This window comes from Hippocampus zosterae, chromosome 13, assembly GCF_025434085.1.
Source record: "Hippocampus zosterae strain Florida chromosome 13, ASM2543408v3, whole genome shotgun sequence".
In the NCBI taxonomy this organism is placed as follows: Eukaryota; Metazoa; Chordata; class Actinopteri; order Syngnathiformes; family Syngnathidae; genus Hippocampus; species Hippocampus zosterae.
The window spans coordinates 23,237,718-23,256,048 of record NC_067463.1 but is presented as its reverse complement, the minus strand read 5'-3'; the positions used below and the strand labels follow the sequence as shown (position 1 = coordinate 23,256,048).

At 60.6% G+C, this 18,331-nt stretch overlaps 4 protein-coding genes across 7 annotated transcripts; 3 read left to right on the top strand and 1 right to left on the bottom strand.

The window, feature by feature from the left end:
* Window positions 1–223: 223 nt before the first annotated feature.
* On the top strand, window positions 224–5,523 carry pex6 (peroxisomal biogenesis factor 6). Its single transcript, XM_052083994.1, is given in 18 exon segments — window positions 224–470; window positions 473–796; window positions 1,194–1,993; window positions 2,079–2,156; window positions 2,224–2,335; window positions 2,410–2,531; window positions 2,609–2,711; window positions 2,782–3,048; window positions 3,050–3,184; window positions 3,283–3,359; window positions 3,453–3,570; window positions 3,656–3,861; window positions 4,182–4,243; window positions 4,463–4,571; window positions 4,636–4,752; window positions 4,848–4,925; window positions 4,997–5,136; window positions 5,216–5,523. Coding segments are annotated over 18 exon segments (3,180 nt in total). The 5' UTR covers window positions 224–269; the 3' UTR covers window positions 5,347–5,523.
* Window positions 5,524–8,162: 2,639 nt separating this feature from the next.
* Window positions 8,163–9,602, top strand: LOC127613077 (serum response factor-like). Its single transcript, XM_052083973.1, has 5 exons — window positions 8,163–8,513; window positions 8,634–8,906; window positions 9,012–9,141; window positions 9,215–9,321; window positions 9,445–9,602. Exons 1-5 carry the CDS (start codon window positions 8,163–8,165, stop codon window positions 9,529–9,531), a joined length of 948 nt encoding a protein of 315 aa, XP_051939933.1. The 3' UTR covers window positions 9,532–9,602.
* A 1,040-nt stretch (window positions 9,603–10,642) lies between these two features.
* Window positions 10,643–18,142, top strand: eif4a3 (eukaryotic translation initiation factor 4A3). Of its 2 annotated transcripts, XM_052083960.1 has the most exons (12): window positions 10,647–10,911; window positions 11,670–11,742; window positions 11,849–11,915; window positions 12,080–12,142; window positions 12,216–12,348; window positions 12,614–12,694; window positions 12,763–12,904; window positions 13,015–13,153; window positions 13,224–13,339; window positions 13,694–13,801; window positions 13,871–13,998; window positions 14,258–14,393. In XM_052083960.1, exons 1-12 carry the CDS (start codon window positions 10,758–10,760, stop codon window positions 14,272–14,274), a joined length of 1,221 nt encoding a protein of 406 aa, XP_051939920.1. In that variant the 5' UTR covers window positions 10,647–10,757; the 3' UTR covers window positions 14,275–14,393. The 2 variants fall into 2 exon arrangements, with proteins under 2 accessions (XP_051939921.1, XP_051939920.1); XM_052083961.1 differs by lacking the exons at window positions 13,694–13,801; window positions 13,871–13,998; window positions 14,258–14,393 and adding an exon at window positions 17,266–18,142 and having other exon boundaries at window positions 10,643–10,911; window positions 13,224–13,417.
* On the bottom strand, window positions 14,464–16,412 carry soul4 (heme-binding protein soul4). Of its 3 annotated transcripts, none has more exons than XM_052083977.1 (6): window positions 16,268–16,412; window positions 15,713–15,892; window positions 15,425–15,510; window positions 15,208–15,349; window positions 14,935–15,118; window positions 14,464–14,860 (listed from the first exon to the last, which is right to left on the bottom strand). In XM_052083977.1, the coding sequence occupies exons 2-6, from the start codon at window positions 15,873–15,875 to the stop codon at window positions 14,686–14,688; spliced, it is 750 nt and encodes a 249-aa protein (XP_051939937.1). In that variant the 5' UTR covers window positions 15,876–15,892; window positions 16,268–16,412; the 3' UTR covers window positions 14,464–14,685. The 3 variants fall into 3 exon arrangements, with proteins under 3 accessions (XP_051939937.1, XP_051939938.1, XP_051939939.1); XM_052083978.1 differs by lacking the exon at window positions 16,268–16,412 and adding an exon at window positions 16,059–16,255; XM_052083979.1 differs by lacking the exon at window positions 16,268–16,412 and adding an exon at window positions 16,079–16,255.
* Window positions 18,143–18,331: the final 189 nt, after the last annotated feature.

Here is an 18,331-nt window from a genome sequence, read left to right as displayed (position 1 = left end):
CTCCTATATTTTGTTGTTCTACTTCTTCCTTTCATAACTTTGCTGCTGTGAATCGAGAATTTCTCCATTGCGAGACTAATAAAGGTTTTCTTATCTTAAAAACAAATGAAGCGGACACGGGCGGAAGGATGAGGGACTCCCGGTTCAAGATGGCGGTCCGGAGTCGCACTCACGGACGGCCCAATACGGCGACCGCTCTGACGCGACGACAAAGGTCGGTGTCAATTGGACGGGCGTCCGTGACGTCACGAATAGGAAGTCGGAGCAAGATGGCGACCCAGGTGGAATTGTCGAGGCTGGAGCCCTTCCCGGCTCACGCGAGTCCCCTGGACGTGCTCGCGTCCGAAGGGGAACTGCGTCGCCTTCTCCGCGACCACTCGGAGCCTCCGACCGTCCTCTTCACCCCGAGGTGGCTGCCTCCGCGCCCCGGCCCGTGGCCCGTCCTGCTTCGCCTTCAGGCGCACAGCGACGAGGAGGCAGCGGCGGCGGCGGCGGCGGGGAATCCGAGGGCGCCGCGGGGGGAGCCTCTCCGCCTCCGTCCCCGGGCCCGCTGAGGCTCTTCGTCAGCGGCTTCTTCCTGCGGCTCCGCGGCCTCCCCGCGGAGGGGAGCCGGGGTACCGCGCGGCCAGTGCTGCCCGTGAGCCTGGACGAGGTAGTCCTCGGAGCCCGCGTCGGGGCCACTCTGGAGCGGGACGACGCCGAGGGGCTCGCCTCGAAGCTGCTGGAGCTCTGCCGGGATGGACGCTGTCTGCTGGCCCGCCTCGGAGAGCCGCTGGTGGGGGACCGACCGGGAGAGGTGAGCGCCCCCGCGTCCCCTTTCTCACAAATGAGAAGCGGGTTGGGGTGGCAATTTTCCGCCGTTTTATTTCTTAAATAGATAATTTTTGTGAATGGTCTAAATCCGTTGAGAAAATTTGAGTGGTGGTGGTGGGGGGGGGGGGGGGGGTCAGGTACCTTACGGTCGAGTCCGATCAGTCTTTCCATCCCCTGCGATTGGACGCTTATGATGTCTTACTCGTCGCGATTGGTCGCCACGTCCAGGCCACGCCCCTTTCCGCTGTATTTTGTGGAAACATGAAAAGTGGCACTTCCTGGAACATTCCCCAAGCAGTAGAACAGCAATATGTGGCGCCGGAAAGCGAACCGGAGCGGGTGAGCTGACGCGGCGCCCTTCTTCTTTTCGTCTCACGCAGATCCCCGACACCCTGGTGCTGTCGTGCAGCCCGGTCGCGCAGGGTCGCGTCACCGCCGACACCGCTGTGGTCCTGGCCGACTGCGGCGAGCGGCCGGACGACGCCCCCGGGCCGGCCCCGCCCCCGAGGGAGCTCCGGCTGTGCGTCTCGGACTTCGCCCGCCAGGCTGCCCGCCTGGCGGGGGGGCGTTCGCTGCTGGACCGGCACCGGGAGTCTTGCGGGGTCACGGAGGAGCCGGAGCGCCGGCTGGAGGTGCGCGTGACGGACGTGCAGCGGTGGCCAGCGGCCGACGGTCGCCGCGGCGGCGACGTCGACGCTCGCCTCTACGTCGGCGTCCGCACGCTGCTCAGACTGGGGCTGTTTGACGGCGAGTGGGTCAAGCTGCGGCCGGCGGGCCCGTTCGGAAGGATGGCGAGCGGCCTCGCTGACGGCCCTCCGCTCGGGCCGGGCGGATGACGACGACGATGTCGGCGTCGTGTCGGAGACGTTGTGGTTCAACCTGACGGGAGGGCGGCCGACGGCGGAAGCGTCCCGCCACCTCTGGCTCAAGGTGCGCGCAAATACGTGAGAAGAACACGCGTGTGGCGCCCGCATATCACGTACGGTCGAATGCGCTTGTCGGGCTTCAGAGATGGCGGCGGCGGCCCGGAGACGGCGACGCCGGTTCCGACACTTTGCGCTGGCGGCGGTGCCGCGCCGCCGCCGGCCGGCGAGCTTCACCTGCGGCCGCTGGCGGCGCCGGCTGACCCGCGGCCGACCTGCTACGACGCGCTGCTGGCCGCCCACTTCTCTGTCCCCAGGTGGGTCAGACGCCACGTTTCCCCGAGCGACATCACGGGTGTAAAAATTGTGACCTGACTTGTGTGTGGGGGGGGGGGGGGGCAGGCTGGTGGCACCGGGGGACGTCCTGCTGGTTCCCACCCGCGGTCACCCGGACGTGATGGAGGACGGCACTTCCTGGAGGTGACGGACGGCGCGTTACGTCAGGAACGGCGAGCCTTCTCACCCTTTGACCTTTGACCCCACCCAGGCGCCGGGCGCTGCTGTTTTTGGTGCAGACGGTGTCTCCCCGCGACCCGGCGAAGGAAGAAGAAGGGGGCGGAGGTTACCTGGCCGACAGAACGCACACGTCCCTCTTCATGGTGACCTTTGACCCTTCCAGTCGAGCCACGAGCCCGTCCGCCGCGACCTCTGACCCGTGCGCCGATGCTTACAGGGTCCGCCCGTCAACGGCTCGGTGCCCCCCGGCGCGGCCACGCTGTGGAGCGGCGAGTCCCCGCCGGGTCTGGAGCGCGTGGTGGACGCCATCGGACGGGTCCTCGGCCCGCACCGACGCGGGTACGGCGAAACGACGGCGTTTCTGGGGGGGGGGAGGTGCGGTGGCGTGACCTGACGCCGCGACGCCTTCTCGCCAGCTCCCTCCCGGCGTGCAGGCTCCTGGTCCACGGGCCGGCGGGAAGCGGCAAAGCGACGGCGGTGGCGGCGACCAGCTCCAGGCTCCGCCTCCGGCTGGTCAAGGTGCGGGCACTCGCCGGGCGAGCGCCGAGTGCCGGGCGAGCGCCCTGATCCCCGCGCCCGTTTTTCGTAGGTGGACTGCGTGGGCCTGCGCGGCGACACGCCCGCCGCCACCGAGGCGCGCCTGACTTCACTGCTGGAACGAGCCCGCGCGTCGCAGCCTTGCGTCCTTCTGCTCGGGAACCTGCAGCTCCTGCTGCGGCCCGGCGGGGGCGCCGCCGACACCGACGACGACGACGCCCGCGTCCGGGCGGCCCTCTGTCGGCTGCTCCGCGGCGCCCCCAGCGGGGTGGCGGTGGTGGCCACCGTGCGCGACGCCCGCCGGCTGCCCGCCGGCGTGGGCGGCGGCGTTCGTCCACCGGGTGGCGTTGGAGATGCCCGACGAGGAGGGGCGGCGGGCCGTTCTGACGCAGCTGAGTCGGGACGTCGGCCTCGCGCGCGACGTGGACATGGAGCGACTCGCCAAAGTCACGGCCGTACGTCGCCCCCCCCCCCCCCCCCCCCCCGCAACCGCGCCCCCTTTCTCGTCAACGTGTCTTTTCACGTGTACCCCCCCCCCCCTTTCCTCGTGGAGGGTTTGGCGTTGGGCGACTTGCGCGCCCTGCTGGTGGAGGCCGGCCGCGCGGCGTGCAGACGGCTGGTCCTGGCTTGGTGAGCGTTCGCCGGGCGGTCGGCAAACATCCGCCGCCGCCGCCTTCCTCGTCCGGCGGCCCCCGTCGCCGTGCGTGACGCGTCTCGTTTTAGCCCCGGTCGGCGCGAGGAGGACGTGCGTTCCGGCGGCGTGGGCCTCCGGCAGCGGGACTTCCTGTCGGCTCTGCGGACCCTGCGGGACGCCCAATCGGAGGCCGCCGGCGCCCCCAAGGTCAGGCCCGTCCGTTCCGGTTCCGATCGCGGGCGTGGCGGTCTCGGCCCGATTTGTGACGAAACGCCGCGACGTGCGGGCTCAGATTCCGACGGTGCGCTGGGAGGACGTGGGCGGCCTGGAGCGGGTGAAGCGGGAGGTCCTGGACACGGTGCAGCTCCCCCTTCGGCGTCCGCAGCTCCTGTCGCTCAAGCTCAACCGCACCGGCGTTCTGCTCTACGGGCCTCCCGGCACGGGCAAGACTCTGCTGGCCAAGGCCGTGGCCACCGAATGTTCCGTGACCTTCCTCAGGTCAGCCCCGCCCTCCAGCCGTCGGTCCGATTCGAGGAGCTCCGAGAGCCGCGCGGGACGTTATTTTCTTTGCGCGGGACCGTTAACTCGTTCGGAACCGGACGATTCCGGACCGGGTCCGAAAAGACGTTTTGAAACGTCTTCGAGAGCGAAGGAGTTGAGAGTCGTTCAACCGCTAGCTTTGCGCTAATCTGCGGGTCGCGCCCCCAAAGTTTCCTTCGGCGATGCCGAAAAATGTCCACGGTTACGCCGTTGAGCATCGGCAGTCCTGAAGTGACACAAGGGTTTTTTTTCTGAGCGGGGGGTTGTTGTTTTTTCAGCGTGAAAGGTCCCGAGCTGCTCAACATGTACGTGGGGCAGAGCGAGGAGAACGTCCGAGAGGGTGAGCGCCGCCGCCGTTAAGAAAGTCAAAAGAACTCGGCGGGTTCCTTGCGGAGTGCCCGCCGGACCGCGTTAAGTCGACTCGAGTGACACGGCGGCACGCCGACGCGAAAGCTTGGCCGTCGCCCCCGACGGGCTAGCGGCTAGCGTCCGACGCGCTAACGGGCTGGCGGCTAGCGTCCGCTCGCCCGAGGACCTCACCCGACCTTTTGACCCTCAGTGTTTCAGAGAGCGCGCTCGGCGGCCCCTTGCGTGGTCTTCTTTGACGAGCTGGACTCTCTGGCGCCCGGCCGGGGGCGCAGCGGAGACTCCGGCGGGGTGACGGACAGGTAAGAGCGGGCGCCGGCGGATTCTCGGGGGGCGGCGCCCAAAGTCCACCTCCGAAACCCCCAGGGTGGTGTCTCAGCTGCTGGCCGAGCTGGACGCCCTCCACGCCGGGGACCGGGTGTTTGTCATCGGCGCCACCAACCGACCCGACCTGCTGGACCCGTCCCTGCTCAGGCCCGGAAGGTCAGTCCGGATCCCCTTCGCCTTTCCGAGAACGGCGAGCGTTGGCGCCGCACCAAGGAGCAACCCCGACCGTCTTCACGTGTCCCCTGGCGCAGGTTCGACAAGATGGTCTACGTCGGGATCGAGGCGGACCCGAGCTCCCAGCTGCAAGTCCTCCGGGCCGTCCTTCGAAGGTAAGAGCGCCGCCGCGCCGAACGTCCCGGAACGCCATCTGACCGGCTCCCCCCCCCCCCCCCCCCCCCAGCTTCCACCTGGACGCCTCGGTGGACCCGCGGCGGGTGTTGGAGCGTTGCCCCGCCTACACCAGCGGCGCCGACCTGTACGCGCTGTGCTCGGACGCCATGGCGGCCGCCGTCAAGAGGAAGATCGCCGCCATCCAACGGGGTCGGTCGTTGGTGCGGGAGGAGGAGGAGGAGCTTATCGCCGCCCAACTCAACCCCGCCCCTTTTTTTTGTGGTCCCAGGCCTGGACTCCGAAGACTCGCCGCTGCGCCTCACCATGGAGGACTTTGGCGCTGCGCTGCGTGACTTCCGGCCCTCGCTGTCGCCGGAGCAACTGCTGCCGTACCAGGGCCTCCTTCAGCGCGCCGCCTGACGCCGTTACCTCAAAGACTCGAGTTTTGGGCGGGGGGGGGGGTTCACCCGTCTGGTTTTTTCGAGTGGTTTGCCCAAAAAATGGATTCCAAAGCCTCAAATCAACTTTCAGATTTCTAAATGAATGCGAAGCGCAACAGTGGTGATCCTGTTCCACTTGAAAGTCAACCCACCGCCCCCCCCCCCCAAAAAAATAAATGTCCACACGTGACATGAACCAAATGAGCCGTTCTTGACATTTTGGGGTGGATTTTATTGATGGGATGCCTCAAACGTGCCAGGTGACCTCTTCAAGCAAACAGCAGCGGGGGTGGAGGGGGGGGCGACGCCGTCGACTACCAGCGGCGGAAATGTTTGGATTGTCACACGTTACACTCCAAGTCAGCACCTTAGCAAAGAACGGGCTAACTTCCTTAGCGTCAGCCGCCATGTTGACTCGTTAGCGCCGCCGCGCGGACTCGTTAGCAACTGGGCTAACGAAGGCCGCGTTTGAAACGGTGGTCGTCGGGATCTCGGACGTCATCGAGCGGGTCCGGCGCTTGGTCGACATCGCGCAGGTGGGGGGGGCCTCAGGTGAAGTGCGGCATTCTATTGCACGTTCTACAACAAAACAACATTTTGTGACCACGCGAGTCCAAATGCCGAGACCGAGGGAAGGACAAACCCCCCAAAAAATGCTAGAAGATGGCGAGATGAACACGGAAAAGTCGTCAAACTGAGACGTCCCGATTTCAAGGCGATCGTTTCTTGAAGGGGGGGGGGGCATATTCGCTCGGACTGCGCCTTGAACTCCGTACGAGCGCTCGCGTTTTGTTTTGCTTTGGATTTTGCGCTTTGCCGAGCGCCAATGACCTCGACTGAAAATTCTTCGCCGCGACAAAGGAGCGCGTCGGAAGCGGGCCGCCACGACGCAAAATGCGCTTGTGACGCTGCCGCCGCTCGTCCTGGCGGTTTCGCATTCCTGCGGCCGGGGCCATCGAAGCTTACGGAAAAAAGAAAAACAAACAAACAAAAGCCGGAGATGAGCGGCGGCCATTTTTTTGTTGTTGCGGATTTCACGTTTGCGGCTCGCGGACCCTCTCGGCGGCGTTTGCCGGGCTCCTTTCCCGCCAGCCGCCATATTTACCGCTTACGTGGCCTTGGCTACTTTGGTTCTCTTCATCCTCTTCCTCCTCATCAGGGTCACCTGAGGTCGCTTGAGCCCGGCGATCAGCAGCAGGAGGCGGGGCCTGGACTTGGTCAGCCAGCTCCTCAGCAGCGTTCCTTTTGGAAACCTGAAGGCGCGTACACGCACTCGGTCAAAGCGCTACGACCTCGCGTTCGGGAGGTCGTTTTTTTTCGGGTTTTTTTCGGGGGAGGTGGGGGGGGGCAAATCCAATCGCGGAAGCGGACCGTATACGCGGATCGATGCGGATGAGTTTTTGGCCGGCCGCCTTCTTACCAGTTGACCCCGCACATGGGTTAGGTGGTGGGCCGGCGCGGCGCTGCACTGGAATGGCGAGCTGGCCAGCTGGACGCTAGAAGCTTCAGCGCACAAACACCAGCTGCCAATCATAATAGGAGGGGGGGGGGAGGCCGGCCCGGCCCGGCCCACTCAGCACTTCTCGCCGCAAACAGCAAACGCTGGGCCGATGGCTGAGCCGTCACCATGGCGACCGGCCGCCCCTCTGTCCGGAGGCCGGGGGGGGGGGGGGGGGGGGTTGGGGGGTGCGACGCGCAACATCCTTCCTTCTCGACCTCTTCCATCCTTTCTTAGCTTCTGCCTTCCTTCCTCGCCTGCCGTATTTCCTTCCTCTTCCTCTTCCGTCTCCCCCCCCCCCTCACTCCTCGGTGATAATTTCACAGCAAAACCTAACTCGAACCCTTCCCTAATTTTAGTTGTATTGAAAATTAGGTCATCAAATAAGTCAAAGTAAGTCTCTCAAATTAGTTTGATAAAATAAATAAATATAGAGAGAGAGAGAGAGAGAGAGAGAGAGAGAGAGAGAGAGAGAGAGAGAGAGAGAGAGAGAGAGAGAGAGAGAGAGAGAGAGAGAGAGAGAGAGAGAGAGATACTGTATATGAATCCTCTTAAATTAATCCTCTTATATCTTATATTATAAATTAATACTTTTAATTTAAATTCCCCGTTACAATTAATGAACATATATGAGATAAATAAACCTAGATTTTTCCGGGACTTTATTTGCCTAAAATTACCACAGCCACCGTGGGACTTTATTTTGAAAATCAAATTTGTCTAAACTTACCACAGCCACTTCCGCCCTCTGTCTACCATGGCCTGAAACTACCTCCTGCTAGTCTGCAGCTGCCGTCGCTTGACTTCCGGCGTTTGGACGGGTCGTCGGGCAAATCGGGAGCGAAAGGAGCAGGTCTCCCGAACGGGTCCCGCTTGGCCTCTCGCCCTTTTCTGCAACCGTCTCGCTCATTGTCGGGCTCCAAGGTGGAAGATTTCAAGCGGTGCGGCTTGTCCTCGCGTTCGCTTGACGGAACTACATGTCGTCGCGGAGGAGCCTCGCCTGGTGCTCGTCGGCGGGATTTCCTTCGGAGGAGGGGGAGGAGCTAGTCCGCCGCCGCCGCGGTGCAAATCAACTTTTGAACTTGGGATCTTTGAATGTCGGCTCGGTTTTTCTTCACCGCGACATCTCCGAGACGCCCAAGCGCAAACGGGAGCGCGACGCCTCGCTGGCGTGAGCTGGCGCGGAGCGGCTAGCCGGTTTAGCCTGCTAGCTCATGTAGTTTAGCGGTCCCGTCGGCGCACTCGGTCCCGCCGGAAGTCGGCCACCGTCGACGCGGACGCTCGCCGGAGCCTCGCCGATGGGCACGAGGAGCGGAAGCGGATCGCCGTCGCCTCCGGGCAACGTAGCCGCCGCCGCCGAGCCGGACGCGGGCCGCTTCGACGCCACCGTGGTGCTCGACAGCGGCTCCGAAGACTCCGACTCGGCAGACGACGAGGACCCGGCCCGCGCGTCTCCCGGCGGCGGCAGTCGGGGCGTCAAGCGGGAGAGGGACGAGCGGGCGCCGCTCGGCCGGCCGCCCCCCGGCGCGCCGGAGGCCAAGGCCGGCAAGAAGACTCGCGGCAGGGTCAAGATCAAGATGGCCTTCATCGACAACAAACTCAGGAGGTACACGACGTTCAGCAAGAGGAAGACGGGCATCATGAAGAAGGTGAGTGACGTCAGAACGCAATCAGGTGATGTCACTCGGAATGCCAAACCCTCCCGCGCCTACACCAGAGAGGAAGTCAGGGGTCGCGTCGGATTCTGACCCCCCATCCTCCGCCGGCAGGCGTACGAGCTGTCGACGCTGACGGGCACGCAGGTTCTGCTCCTGGTGGCCAGCGAGACGGGTCACGTGTACACGTTTGCCACGCGCAAGCTTCAGCCCATGATCACGTCGGAGACGGGCAAGGCGCTCATCCAGACGTGCCTCAACTCGCCCGACTCGCCGCCGCGCTCGGACCCCTCGTGCGACCAGAGGATGAGCGCCGCCGGCTTCCAGGAGACCGACCTCACCTATCAAGTGAGCGAGGCGGCCGACGCCCGCCCCGACGCCGCCAAGGTAACGCCCGATGTGGCTCCTCCCCCGCGCGTGCGTGCGTGCTCGCCAGTCTTCCCTCGGTGAGTGAATCGGGAGCGTCGGTCGGCGCTTGGCGTGTCTCCACAGGACCTCAACAAAGTGGTCGCGAGCGCTTTGGGCACGCCGCCCGCTTCGTCCTCGCAGACGGCCGCCGCCGGGCCGCCGCTGGAGTCGTCGGCGGGCGTGCTCTTTCCCGCCGGGTTCGCCCTGATGTCAGGTAGGGCGCGCCGGCGCTCGTGCTGCGCCTTTTTATCTATCGACATTGCTCAACGCTGCTGTTGTGCCGCCAGGGGGCGGAGTCTCACCGGTGCCGTCAGTGCCCGTCCCTCAGGTCTTCCTGGCGTCCCTTCCGCCCGTCGCCGCCCAGATCCCCGTCTCCGCCGTGCAGCTGCACCCGGTGAGAAGAACAAAAAAATGCCGCCGGGGTTTTCTCCTTGCGCATTCCCGCAAATCAAAAGAAGCTTCTGAACCAACGCGGCGGCGGCGGCGGGCCTTTGTGTGTGTGTGTGTGTGTGTGCAGATGATGTTGAGCCAGCAGAACGGCGGAGGCGGAGCTACCCTGACAGAGCTTCAACTCGTCAGTCTGGACGCGCCGCAGGCCGACTGACGCTCGACAAGTTCGCCCCACCCCCTCTGAGCGTTCAATTTGTTTCAACGGATTAAAATGTACTTTTTTTTTTCCTCCACGCCTCATGTCACTTCCTCTCGCGCTCACACCCGACTTCCTGTTTCGTAACAACTCAACTGGTGAGTGTTCTGTTTTGCTGTCAACTTCCCGATACAAAGATGGCAATTTTCCGCGGATACGCGGAAATCCGACGTTATTTCTTAAATTCATCGTTTTTGTGAATGGTCTAAATCCGTTGAGAAAATTTAAGGGGGGGGGGGGGTTGGGTACCTTATGGTCGAGTTTTCACGAGCTCTCCCGATCAATCTTTCCATCTTCCGATTGTAAACAGCCCTGCGATTGGACCTGTATGATGTTTCACTTGTGATTGGTCGCCCCGTCCAGGCCACGCCCCATTCCGCCTTTTTCATCTGTCGTGTGGCGAAACAGCAGGCAGGCCAGGTGAAAAAGAATCAAAAGGCAATTCAGCCAGGATTCAGGAAGGAAATTTTCCAGTTTTCTTTATTTTCAGGAGTGACAGGCGACCAGTTTTTGTGCAGACCACGTGTAGCACCGCTCTCCAAGTTGTCCGGGCCCCAGTGCCTTCCTCATTCATCTTTTAAAGGGAGTTCACTTGAGTTTCAGGCCAATCGGGTCCAAGCAACAATTGGCCCTTCCCAGGCGGTTGCAATTACCTCATCTGAAACAATTAGTGTTCTAAAAAGTACAACAGTTTTAGATGGAAAGAAATGTGCACCTTTCTTCCATCCAAAATGCACAAAGAAACAGAATTTTTAATATTTGTCTTTCGACATCATGACATCATCACTAGTCATTGCCATCCCTGCCCGATAGGACTGACGCTCCATTTCAGACGGTAGCGGTAATGCAGCGTACGTTGAAGACTTTTTTTTCTGTATTTTTTTTTTAACTGGAAGATACGATTACGATTGCGTGACTGTCTCTGTTTTATGGTACGTGTTGTGTTGTATCATCGTATTTTTATTTTATGTGAAGTGTTCTGTAAAGCGCTGTTGTGAACGCGCGATACAAATGAAGATGGACGAAGAAGAAGGAGGAGGCGGGGCGGCCGGCGTCATTTCCGGCGGCGCTTCACGTCTGCGTCATCGTCGCGGCGACACGCGCTCCTTTCTTTTCCGTTCCGCTGTTCGTAGCTAGTGGCTAAACGTGGCGGCGCCTCTTTTCGCTTAAATTCGAGTCAAGAAATGGCCGCCGCCGGTGTTCCGAGTCGGAAGCGGCTCCTCAAGGACGAGGACATGACTAAGGTGGAGTTTGAAACCAGCGAGGAGGTGGACGTCACCCCCACCTTCGACACCATGGGCCTTCGGGAGGACTTGCTGCGCGGCATCTACGCTTACGGTAGGCCGGGATCGGCGAGGCCTCCGTGGAGCTCGACCGTTCACGCCGCCGTCGCCGCTACAAGCTCCCGTTCGCCCCTTTTGCGCTTCGCTTTTGTAACGCCCGCCCGGTGAGCGTCGGGCTCACATTCGCCGCCGCCGCTAAGGCACTTTCTCGGCTTGCGGTTGCGCGGGAAGCTCGCCGTTAGCTCGATTAGCCGCTAAGCGCTCGCTGCTTAACTTTGCGCCCCACCCCCAAAAAATGGTGGCCCCAATTAGAATTGCGTCTCCAAGCCAACCAAACATTTCCACCGCGTCGACGACAATGGCAGGGATGGCAATTTTGCGCGCCGTTTTATTTCTGAAATTGATCATTTTTGAGAATCGTCTAAATCCGCTGAGAATTTTTTTTTCGGGGTGGGGTGGGGGGGTCAGGTACCTTATCGTCGAGTTTTCACGAGCTCTCCCGATCAGTCTTTCCATCTTGCGATTGTAAACAGCCCAGCGATTGGACACGTCATCCATGATGGCAATGACTGCTGGTCAGGCGGCATCTCAGCCGTCAAAATTAAGCGACAAAAAGGAAGTCTGAATGCCCGTTAGGAAGAAAAAGTCCGAGCCGAAGACCTCGACGTCCGGTTTACCGAGAGACGCAGTAATGTGGTTCTCCAGAGATCTGCCCCCCACCACCCCAAATAAAAATACGGGGCGATGAAATTTGGGCCATGCGGGCATCTCGAGATGCCCGGCTTGTTCACGTGTGCCCGTCGCTTGTCTCAGGGTTCGAGAAGCCGTCGGCCATTCAGCAGCGAGCCATCAAGCAGATCATCAAAGGCCGAGACGTCATCGCCCAGTAAGAAAAGAGCCCCCCCGCCCGAATCCATTCACACACACACCTCACCCCATTTTAATGAGAAAAAAGAATTCCAAAAGCAACGTAACGTGGCGGGTTCGTTCAGGTCTCAGTCGGGAACGGGAAAGACGGCCACCTTCTGCGTGTCGGTGCTGCAGTGTCTGGACATCCAGGTCAGTGCGCCACCAAGGAAACAAAACCTTTCATTTGGATCGCAATCAGCCGGCAGCTGGTGCTTTTTTAGGAACCGCGTTGGATCCAGTCCACTTTCATCTGGACCAAAGCCTTGTTTTGACACCGTATGCTTTTTTTTGGGGTGGTGGTGGTCCACGCACAGGTGAGGGAGACCCAGGCCTTGATCCTGGCGCCCACCAGAGAACTCGCCGGCCAGATCCAGAAGGTAAGCCCCGCCCCCTCTCCCGCCCGCCGGTGGCTGCCACAACGCGTGACACCCCCCTGCCCCCCGCCCGCAGGTGTTGCTGGCGCTGGGGGACTACATGAACGTTCAGTGCCACGCGTGCATCGGCGGGACCAACGTGGGCGAGGACATCCGCAAGTTGGACTTTGGCCAGCACGTGGTGTCGGGAACGCCGGGGCGAGTGTTCGGTGAGCGCCCGCCTGATGTGGGGGGGAAATGAAGACGCGCAACCCCCCCCCCTTTTGAATATGAGCCGATCAAAACAAACCGGCGTTGATTCGCGATGGCGATCGGCGACCGTCTCTTCCTGCAGCGCTCACCTCCGCCTCTGGGGAGCGCTGTAGGGAAGGATCTTCTTCTTTGTGACGACGACATTTTCCCGCCGCGTTCGCGTCGAGCCCGCCTAGCGGGGCTGTCCGCCCGGTTGACGGTTGAAGTCCCGTGTGCTTGCAGACATGATCCGGCGCCGCAGCCTGCGCACCCGCGCCATCAAAATGTTGGTCCTGGACGAGGCCGACGAGATGCTCAACAAAGGTGGCGGCCGCCGTCGCTCGGCCCGCGCCGGAAGCGCCGTGACCTCTGACCCTTTTGTGGCCGCGCAGGTTTCAAGGAGCAGATCTACGACGTCTACCGCTACCTGCCGCCCGCCACCCAGGTGGTCCTCATCAGCGCCACGCTGCCGCACGAGATCCTCGAGATGACCAACAAGTTCATGACCGACCCCATACGCATCCTGGTCAAGCGGTGCGGAGGGGAGGGGGGGGCAACCGCGCAATCAGATTTGCTGTTGGGAAATTCGCACTTTCGATCCAAAATCCCATTTGAACCCGATTGGACTTGTATCCGTGCCGCAGTGACGAGTTGACGCTGGAAGGAATCAAACAGTTCTTTGTGGCCGTGGAGCGCGAGGAGTGGAAGTTCGACACCCTGTGCGACCTCTACGACACGCTCACCATCACGCAGGCCGTCATCTTCTGCAACACCAAGAGGAAGGTAGGCTAGCCGCCGCGACAGCCTCCCCCCCACCCACCCACTCACCCGTGACGCCTCGTGACGCATTCAGGTTGACTGGCTGACGGAGAAAATGCGAGAGGCCAACTTCACCGTGTCGTCCATGCACGGAGACATGCCGCAGAAGGAGCGAGAGTCCATCATGAAGGAGTTCCGTTCCGGAGCCAGGTGCCCCCACCAAACGCAACTTCTATTTTTGCTCGCGGCCGCGGCGTTCCGCAAGGCTTTGACTCTTCCTTCACGTCAGTGGGGGGGGGGGGGGGGGCCTCTGCATGCACGTACAGCCTTGAACAGAGCAAGTCCTAATGAGGACATAGTGACGCGCACACAGACACACACACACACACACACACAGGTCCTGGTTTTTATCCCGTAGAGGGGACCGCAGGTGGTTGGGGGGGGGGGGCCTCTTGGGCACATTCTGGTACCTTTAACGCTGCAGCTCTCCGGAGCTTGCTTGCGGCGCGCGTTCTAATGTGTTGTGTTCGTCACGCTTTTTTTTTTTTTTACACGTGTGCGCAGTCGCGTGTTGATCTCGACGGACGTGTGGGCCCGCGGTCTGGACGTGCCTCAGGTGTCCCTCATCATCAACTACGACCTCCCCAACAACCGAGAGCTCTACATCCACAGGTAGGATGCGACGCACCCCCCACCGCGCATTGCTCATCAGCAGAACTATGACCCACCCGCCCCCCCCAGGATCGGCCGCTCGGGTCGCTATGGACGCAAAGGCGTGGCCATCAACTTTGTGAAGAACGACGACATCCGCATCCTGCGCGACATCGAGCAGTACTACTCCACGCAAATCGACGAGATGCCCATGAACGGTGAGCACCCCCTCCCACCCAATCAATCGCTTGGCGACTCCTGTTGGCCACCTTGCAAATTTCTCGAAATGGTTTTCTTTTTCTTGGTCCGCTGGCCGCTCTTCGCTAGTATCTGCAGACTGGCGGGCCAATAAAACCCCCCAAATAGTCAAGCTGAGGGCCCCCCCCTATTCTTTTTTTTTTTTTTTTCTAAATTGGGGAAAATTAGCTCACTTTTTTTCCACCCTGTACTGAGATTTGTTGTGACGCTTGTCCGCAGTGGCCGACCTGATCTGACGCCAGCGTCCCCCCCCCCCACCGGAGGCGTCCGCCCCGATGGCATTCTTCTTTTTTACTTCCTGTTTGGTGGGCCTGGCCAACAGTGGTTTGTTTGTAAATAAAGCTTTGTATGTGTTTTTTTCTCCCCCATTTGTGTTACTTTTGTGTTAGCAGCAGCTGTCAAGGCAGTCCTTGACTTTGATTGACCACATTTATTTCACAATAAATGTTCATTAAACAGCTCTTCCAGGATACCTTTCAAATTAAAAGCCTTTGAGTTTTTTTTAGTCACCATACAAAAATATCTACCGTCAGCTAACGGCGCTAAGAGCTAAGCATGCTAATGAGAAACAACACAGCATCCAAGATTGTGGTGTGTGTGTAAGCGTGCGTGCGGTGTCGCACGAAGCCCCCCCCCCCACCCCACCCCTAGCGCCGCAGGAACCAGATCTCGTTGCGTCGGCGCGGGACGCCGGGGTTCTCGTAGACGGCCACCATGTAGACGCCGGAGTGCAGGCGCTCGGACGCCGAGGCGCCCAGCAGCTCCCGCAGCAGGCCGATGTGGCGCGTCACCGTCTCCTCGTTGGTCGTCCCCACGAAGGGCCTGCGGCCGCGGCAAAACAACGCGTCCATGGGCGGCGTCTGGGGGGGGGGGCCACGCGCCGCCAGGCGTCCTACCTGGCCACGACGGTGAAGGCGTCGCGCTGCACCACGTCCACGTCGGGGTCGTGCGGCTGCGGCGGCGCGTCCTGGAAGGCGGCGGGCAGGTAGAAGCCCGTCTCCACGTTCTTGTCCAGCGTCTTGCCGTCGGCCGTCATCAGCACCGTGCTCACCACCGGTATCGTCATGCCCAGGTGGCCACCTGCGGAACCCCCCCCGCCCCCCCCAAATGGATGCCATCCGATCTGCAAAAAAACGCTGGCTCAAGCGAACGCCTAAGGCGCGCCCCACCTGCTGAGTTCTCCTTGCAGATGAAGCGCATCAACTTCATGAAGCTCTTGGAAATGCTCTGCTCGTAAAGTTCCTCGGCCTGCCGCACGCACGCCCACTTGCCGGCCGGGTACGCGCGCTCCTCCCACATCACCTCGCCCATCTGCACACGCAAAGTGCAACGAGCCATCGTGTGTATGTGACGTCATCGTCGCGAGGGAGTGACGTAATCAAGCACCTTCTCCTGACAGGAAACCAGCGCGAAGGGGACAGGCTCCCTCTGCTGGTTGTTGCGTGCCATTTCGTGGATGGGGCCCCTCATTTCTACCCACCGAGAAAAACAAATCCTTTTTACTATTTTATTTTTTAAACCAGGGAAACAAAATAAGAAGACATGTGAATCGAGAACGAGGGAAAGAAGAGGAATCCATTTTGGAGGTTAGCTTGAGGGGTGGGGGGGTTGAACAAAACCTCACGACCTGCCAACGCGCTGTTAGCTTAGCGACGTAAAGACGTGTGCTCTCACCTGTCGGCACGGTGACCTGATGCGTGCTGGCCACGGCCCTCCAATGAGCGAGCAGCCTGTCCGAGTGCTCGTCCCCCATTGGCTCGGGGTTGTCCGTGATGTCATCGTCCAGCTGCTCGTCTTCGTCCAACCCCTCCAGGTCGTCCAAGGAGATCAAAGCCATGCTCGCTCACCTATCACCTGAGCGAGAAGTGTGTGTGTGTGTGTGTGTGTGTGTGTGTGTGTGGGGGGGGGGGGGGGGGCGCGCCAACAAGAACAGTCGATGGCGTCACAACAAGAAAGCAAGCTTCGCCTCCCAACGGACGCAAATGAACGCAGTGTGAGCGACCAGTTAGATGAAGATTACTTGACGAGGTTTCTTCTCACTGGTTTTGGACGAAGGCGCGATGACGTCATTGCGCACAGGTCGAAGCGGGAAAAGAACCGTGGCTAACCGTTAGCCTGCAGCTCGGCGCCACATCAACACGTCACTCGCTTACTTCAGCTGAGCTAAACTTCGTTTCCCTTTTGGTCGGGTCGGTTGGCGCGATCGGGCGCGCGTGCGCGCGCGCTTACCTCCTCGCTCACGCGCGTGCTCGTCACGGCAGTGCGCAGGAACGACGACCCTCGTCCTTTAGCGGTGGTAAGCACTTGGTGACACTTCCGGTATGAGCCACAGGCGCCCTTCAGTGTAACGGCGACATAAACGGAAGTGTTGCCTTTAACAAGACTATAACCGGTCTTGTCCAGAACTCAAGTGGAATTAATGATAACTCGGTTTTATTTTGGGTTCATGTTGCTTGCGTTTGTTTGTGTGTTTTTAATGGTCATGTATCAGAACGGCGGAGCAAGTGTCCATATGACGTCATGGACTAAACTCGTGTAGGTTGTTGTCCGGCCGCCAGGGGCAGCAGAGTAGCGATTTCTTCGTCGTCCTTTCACGTGTGAGCCCGTCTTGGATTTCTTGCCTCTTTCCTTCGGCGCATCGGTGCAGCCTCACTTCCACAAATGCGACGCATAATACCGAGCCAGACGTTGTGACCGGCACGACCCCGGTTTTGCGTGTGCGCGCGCTCATCAGTGAACCGCGTTTGCCTGCTGTCAGGTCACAATTGATGTTGGAGGTCACAGTTGAGCGAGCGAAGCAAAGTGCGTCTTTAAATTTTCATCGGCCCTCCCCCGCCGATTCCGAGCGTAGTGCCGATCAATAAATAATTCAGGCTGAGCGGAGGTCGTTCGGCTCCGCCTCCTCCAGTCAAACCTGCCGCGGCTGGACACTCGATTAGGCACGCCGGTAAGCCAACTCCTCAGTTGCCACGGCGACGCCCGGGCCTGCCGCTCGCGCCGCCGCCTCTTCGGCGGACGCGGCGGGTGTCTGTTGCCACGGCAACAACCCTCTGCCATCGTCCGTTGCCGCGGAAGAGAGTCAAATCGTCGAGTCAGAGAAGAGACGCCGCAATGCGCGATCGCAATCCGAACGGCAATCGTCTGCGGCGGTCGGATCTGTTCGAAGCGCTCGGGGAATTTGTGGTTGGAGGCAAACAAACAAAACTTTGACTCTTCTTTCACGCCAGTGGGGGGGCGGCCTTTGCGTGAGCGTACAGCCTTGAACGCAGCGAGTCCTAATGAGGATGGGCCCAAGGCTGCGTGGGTGACGCGCGCACACACACACACACACACACAGGTCCTGGTTTTTCACCCGTAGAGGGGACTGCAGGAGGCGGTGTGGGGTGGGGGGGCTCTTGGGCACATTCTGGTACGTTTACGCCTGGTCTCAGGAGATAATGGAGATGCCGGGTCCAGGTCTGGTGAGACATCGCAGGTGATGGGGGGCCAAAAAAAAAGTTGTCCATTAAGTTCATCAATATTTCATAAAAGTCGTTGCAGCTGCTTCCTGTAAGCGGACGCCTCCCCTCCCCACGCGTCCATGAGAGTGCGCGCGTACGCGCGTGTCAATGCGGGCTCGAGTGGGCGCTGGTGTGTTTGAAGGTCATCCCACTTCCTGTCGGTCAGCACTTTGACTTCATCTGCTTGCCGGCGTGTTAACGTCACTCTTTCGCCGCCGACCTTTAGCAATCGTTCCACTCATACGGCGCCTTCGAGGTGGCCGACTCTTTCCCACGATCTGCGCGTTCGCATCAGAGCCAAGCCCCTCCCATCAAAAGATTATGGATCGCTGAAGCTTCATCAGCAGGAATCAACCGGCAGTTGGGATGCCGCGTGCGTCGCCGTGTTCAAGTGGCGCAGTCGCAGCTGGTCAAAGGAAGGCAACGTGATGCCGATCCACGTCCTTGGTCGGCTGACACCTTATTGTCTCATTCACCCCCTCCCCCCTCCTGACCCCCACAGATACATTCACACCCACAATCTGTGTGTGTGTGTGTTATGCCCAAAGACACCTCACGGCTGCTAAGGAATGTCTGTTCCCTCCGCGTCCTAACATCAACAAAAAGAAGAAGAAAAAAAACGAGCTTGGTTCTTATTTTGAAGGCGGCGCGACGGAAGTTCCGGTCAGTTGGGAGCTTCCGCACGCGAGCTTGACGTCATCCGGACCACAGCGCGAGCGCTGAAACACGCCATGGCGGCTGAAGACAAAGCGAGCCAGATACATTCACGCCCACAATCTGTGTGTGTGTGTGT

Coding starts and splice junctions, on each gene's coding strand:
- LOC127613077 (XM_052083973.1), top strand. CDS start 8,163: ATGGGCACGAGGAGCGGAAGCGGATCGCCGTCGCCTCCGGGCAACGTA. Junction 8,514..8,633: donor AGACGGGCATCATGAAGAAG/GTGAGTGACGTC, acceptor CTCCGCCGGCAG/GCGTACGAGCTGTCGACGCT. Junction 8,907..9,011: donor CCCGCCCCGACGCCGCCAAG/GTAACGCCCGAT, acceptor GTGTCTCCACAG/GACCTCAACAAAGTGGTCGC.
- eif4a3 (XM_052083960.1), top strand. CDS start 10,758: ATGGCCGCCGCCGGTGTTCCGAGTCGGAAGCGGCTCCTCAAGGACGAG. Junction 11,743..11,848: donor GGCCGAGACGTCATCGCCCA/GTAAGAAAAGAG, acceptor GGGTTCGTTCAG/GTCTCAGTCGGGAACGGGAA. Junction 13,154..13,223: donor TCTGCAACACCAAGAGGAAG/GTAGGCTAGCCG, acceptor TGACGCATTCAG/GTTGACTGGCTGACGGAGAA.
- soul4 (XM_052083977.1), bottom strand. CDS start 15,875: ATGGCTTTGATCTCCTTGGACGACCTGGAGGGGTTGGACGAAGACGAG. Junction 15,511..15,712: donor TCAGGTCACCGTGCCGACAG/GTGAGAGCACAC, acceptor CTCGGTGGGTAG/AAATGAGGGGCCCCATCCAC. Junction 15,119..15,207: donor CTGCAAGGAGAACTCAGCAG/GTGGGGCGCGCC, acceptor GGGGTTCCGCAG/GTGGCCACCTGGGCATGACG.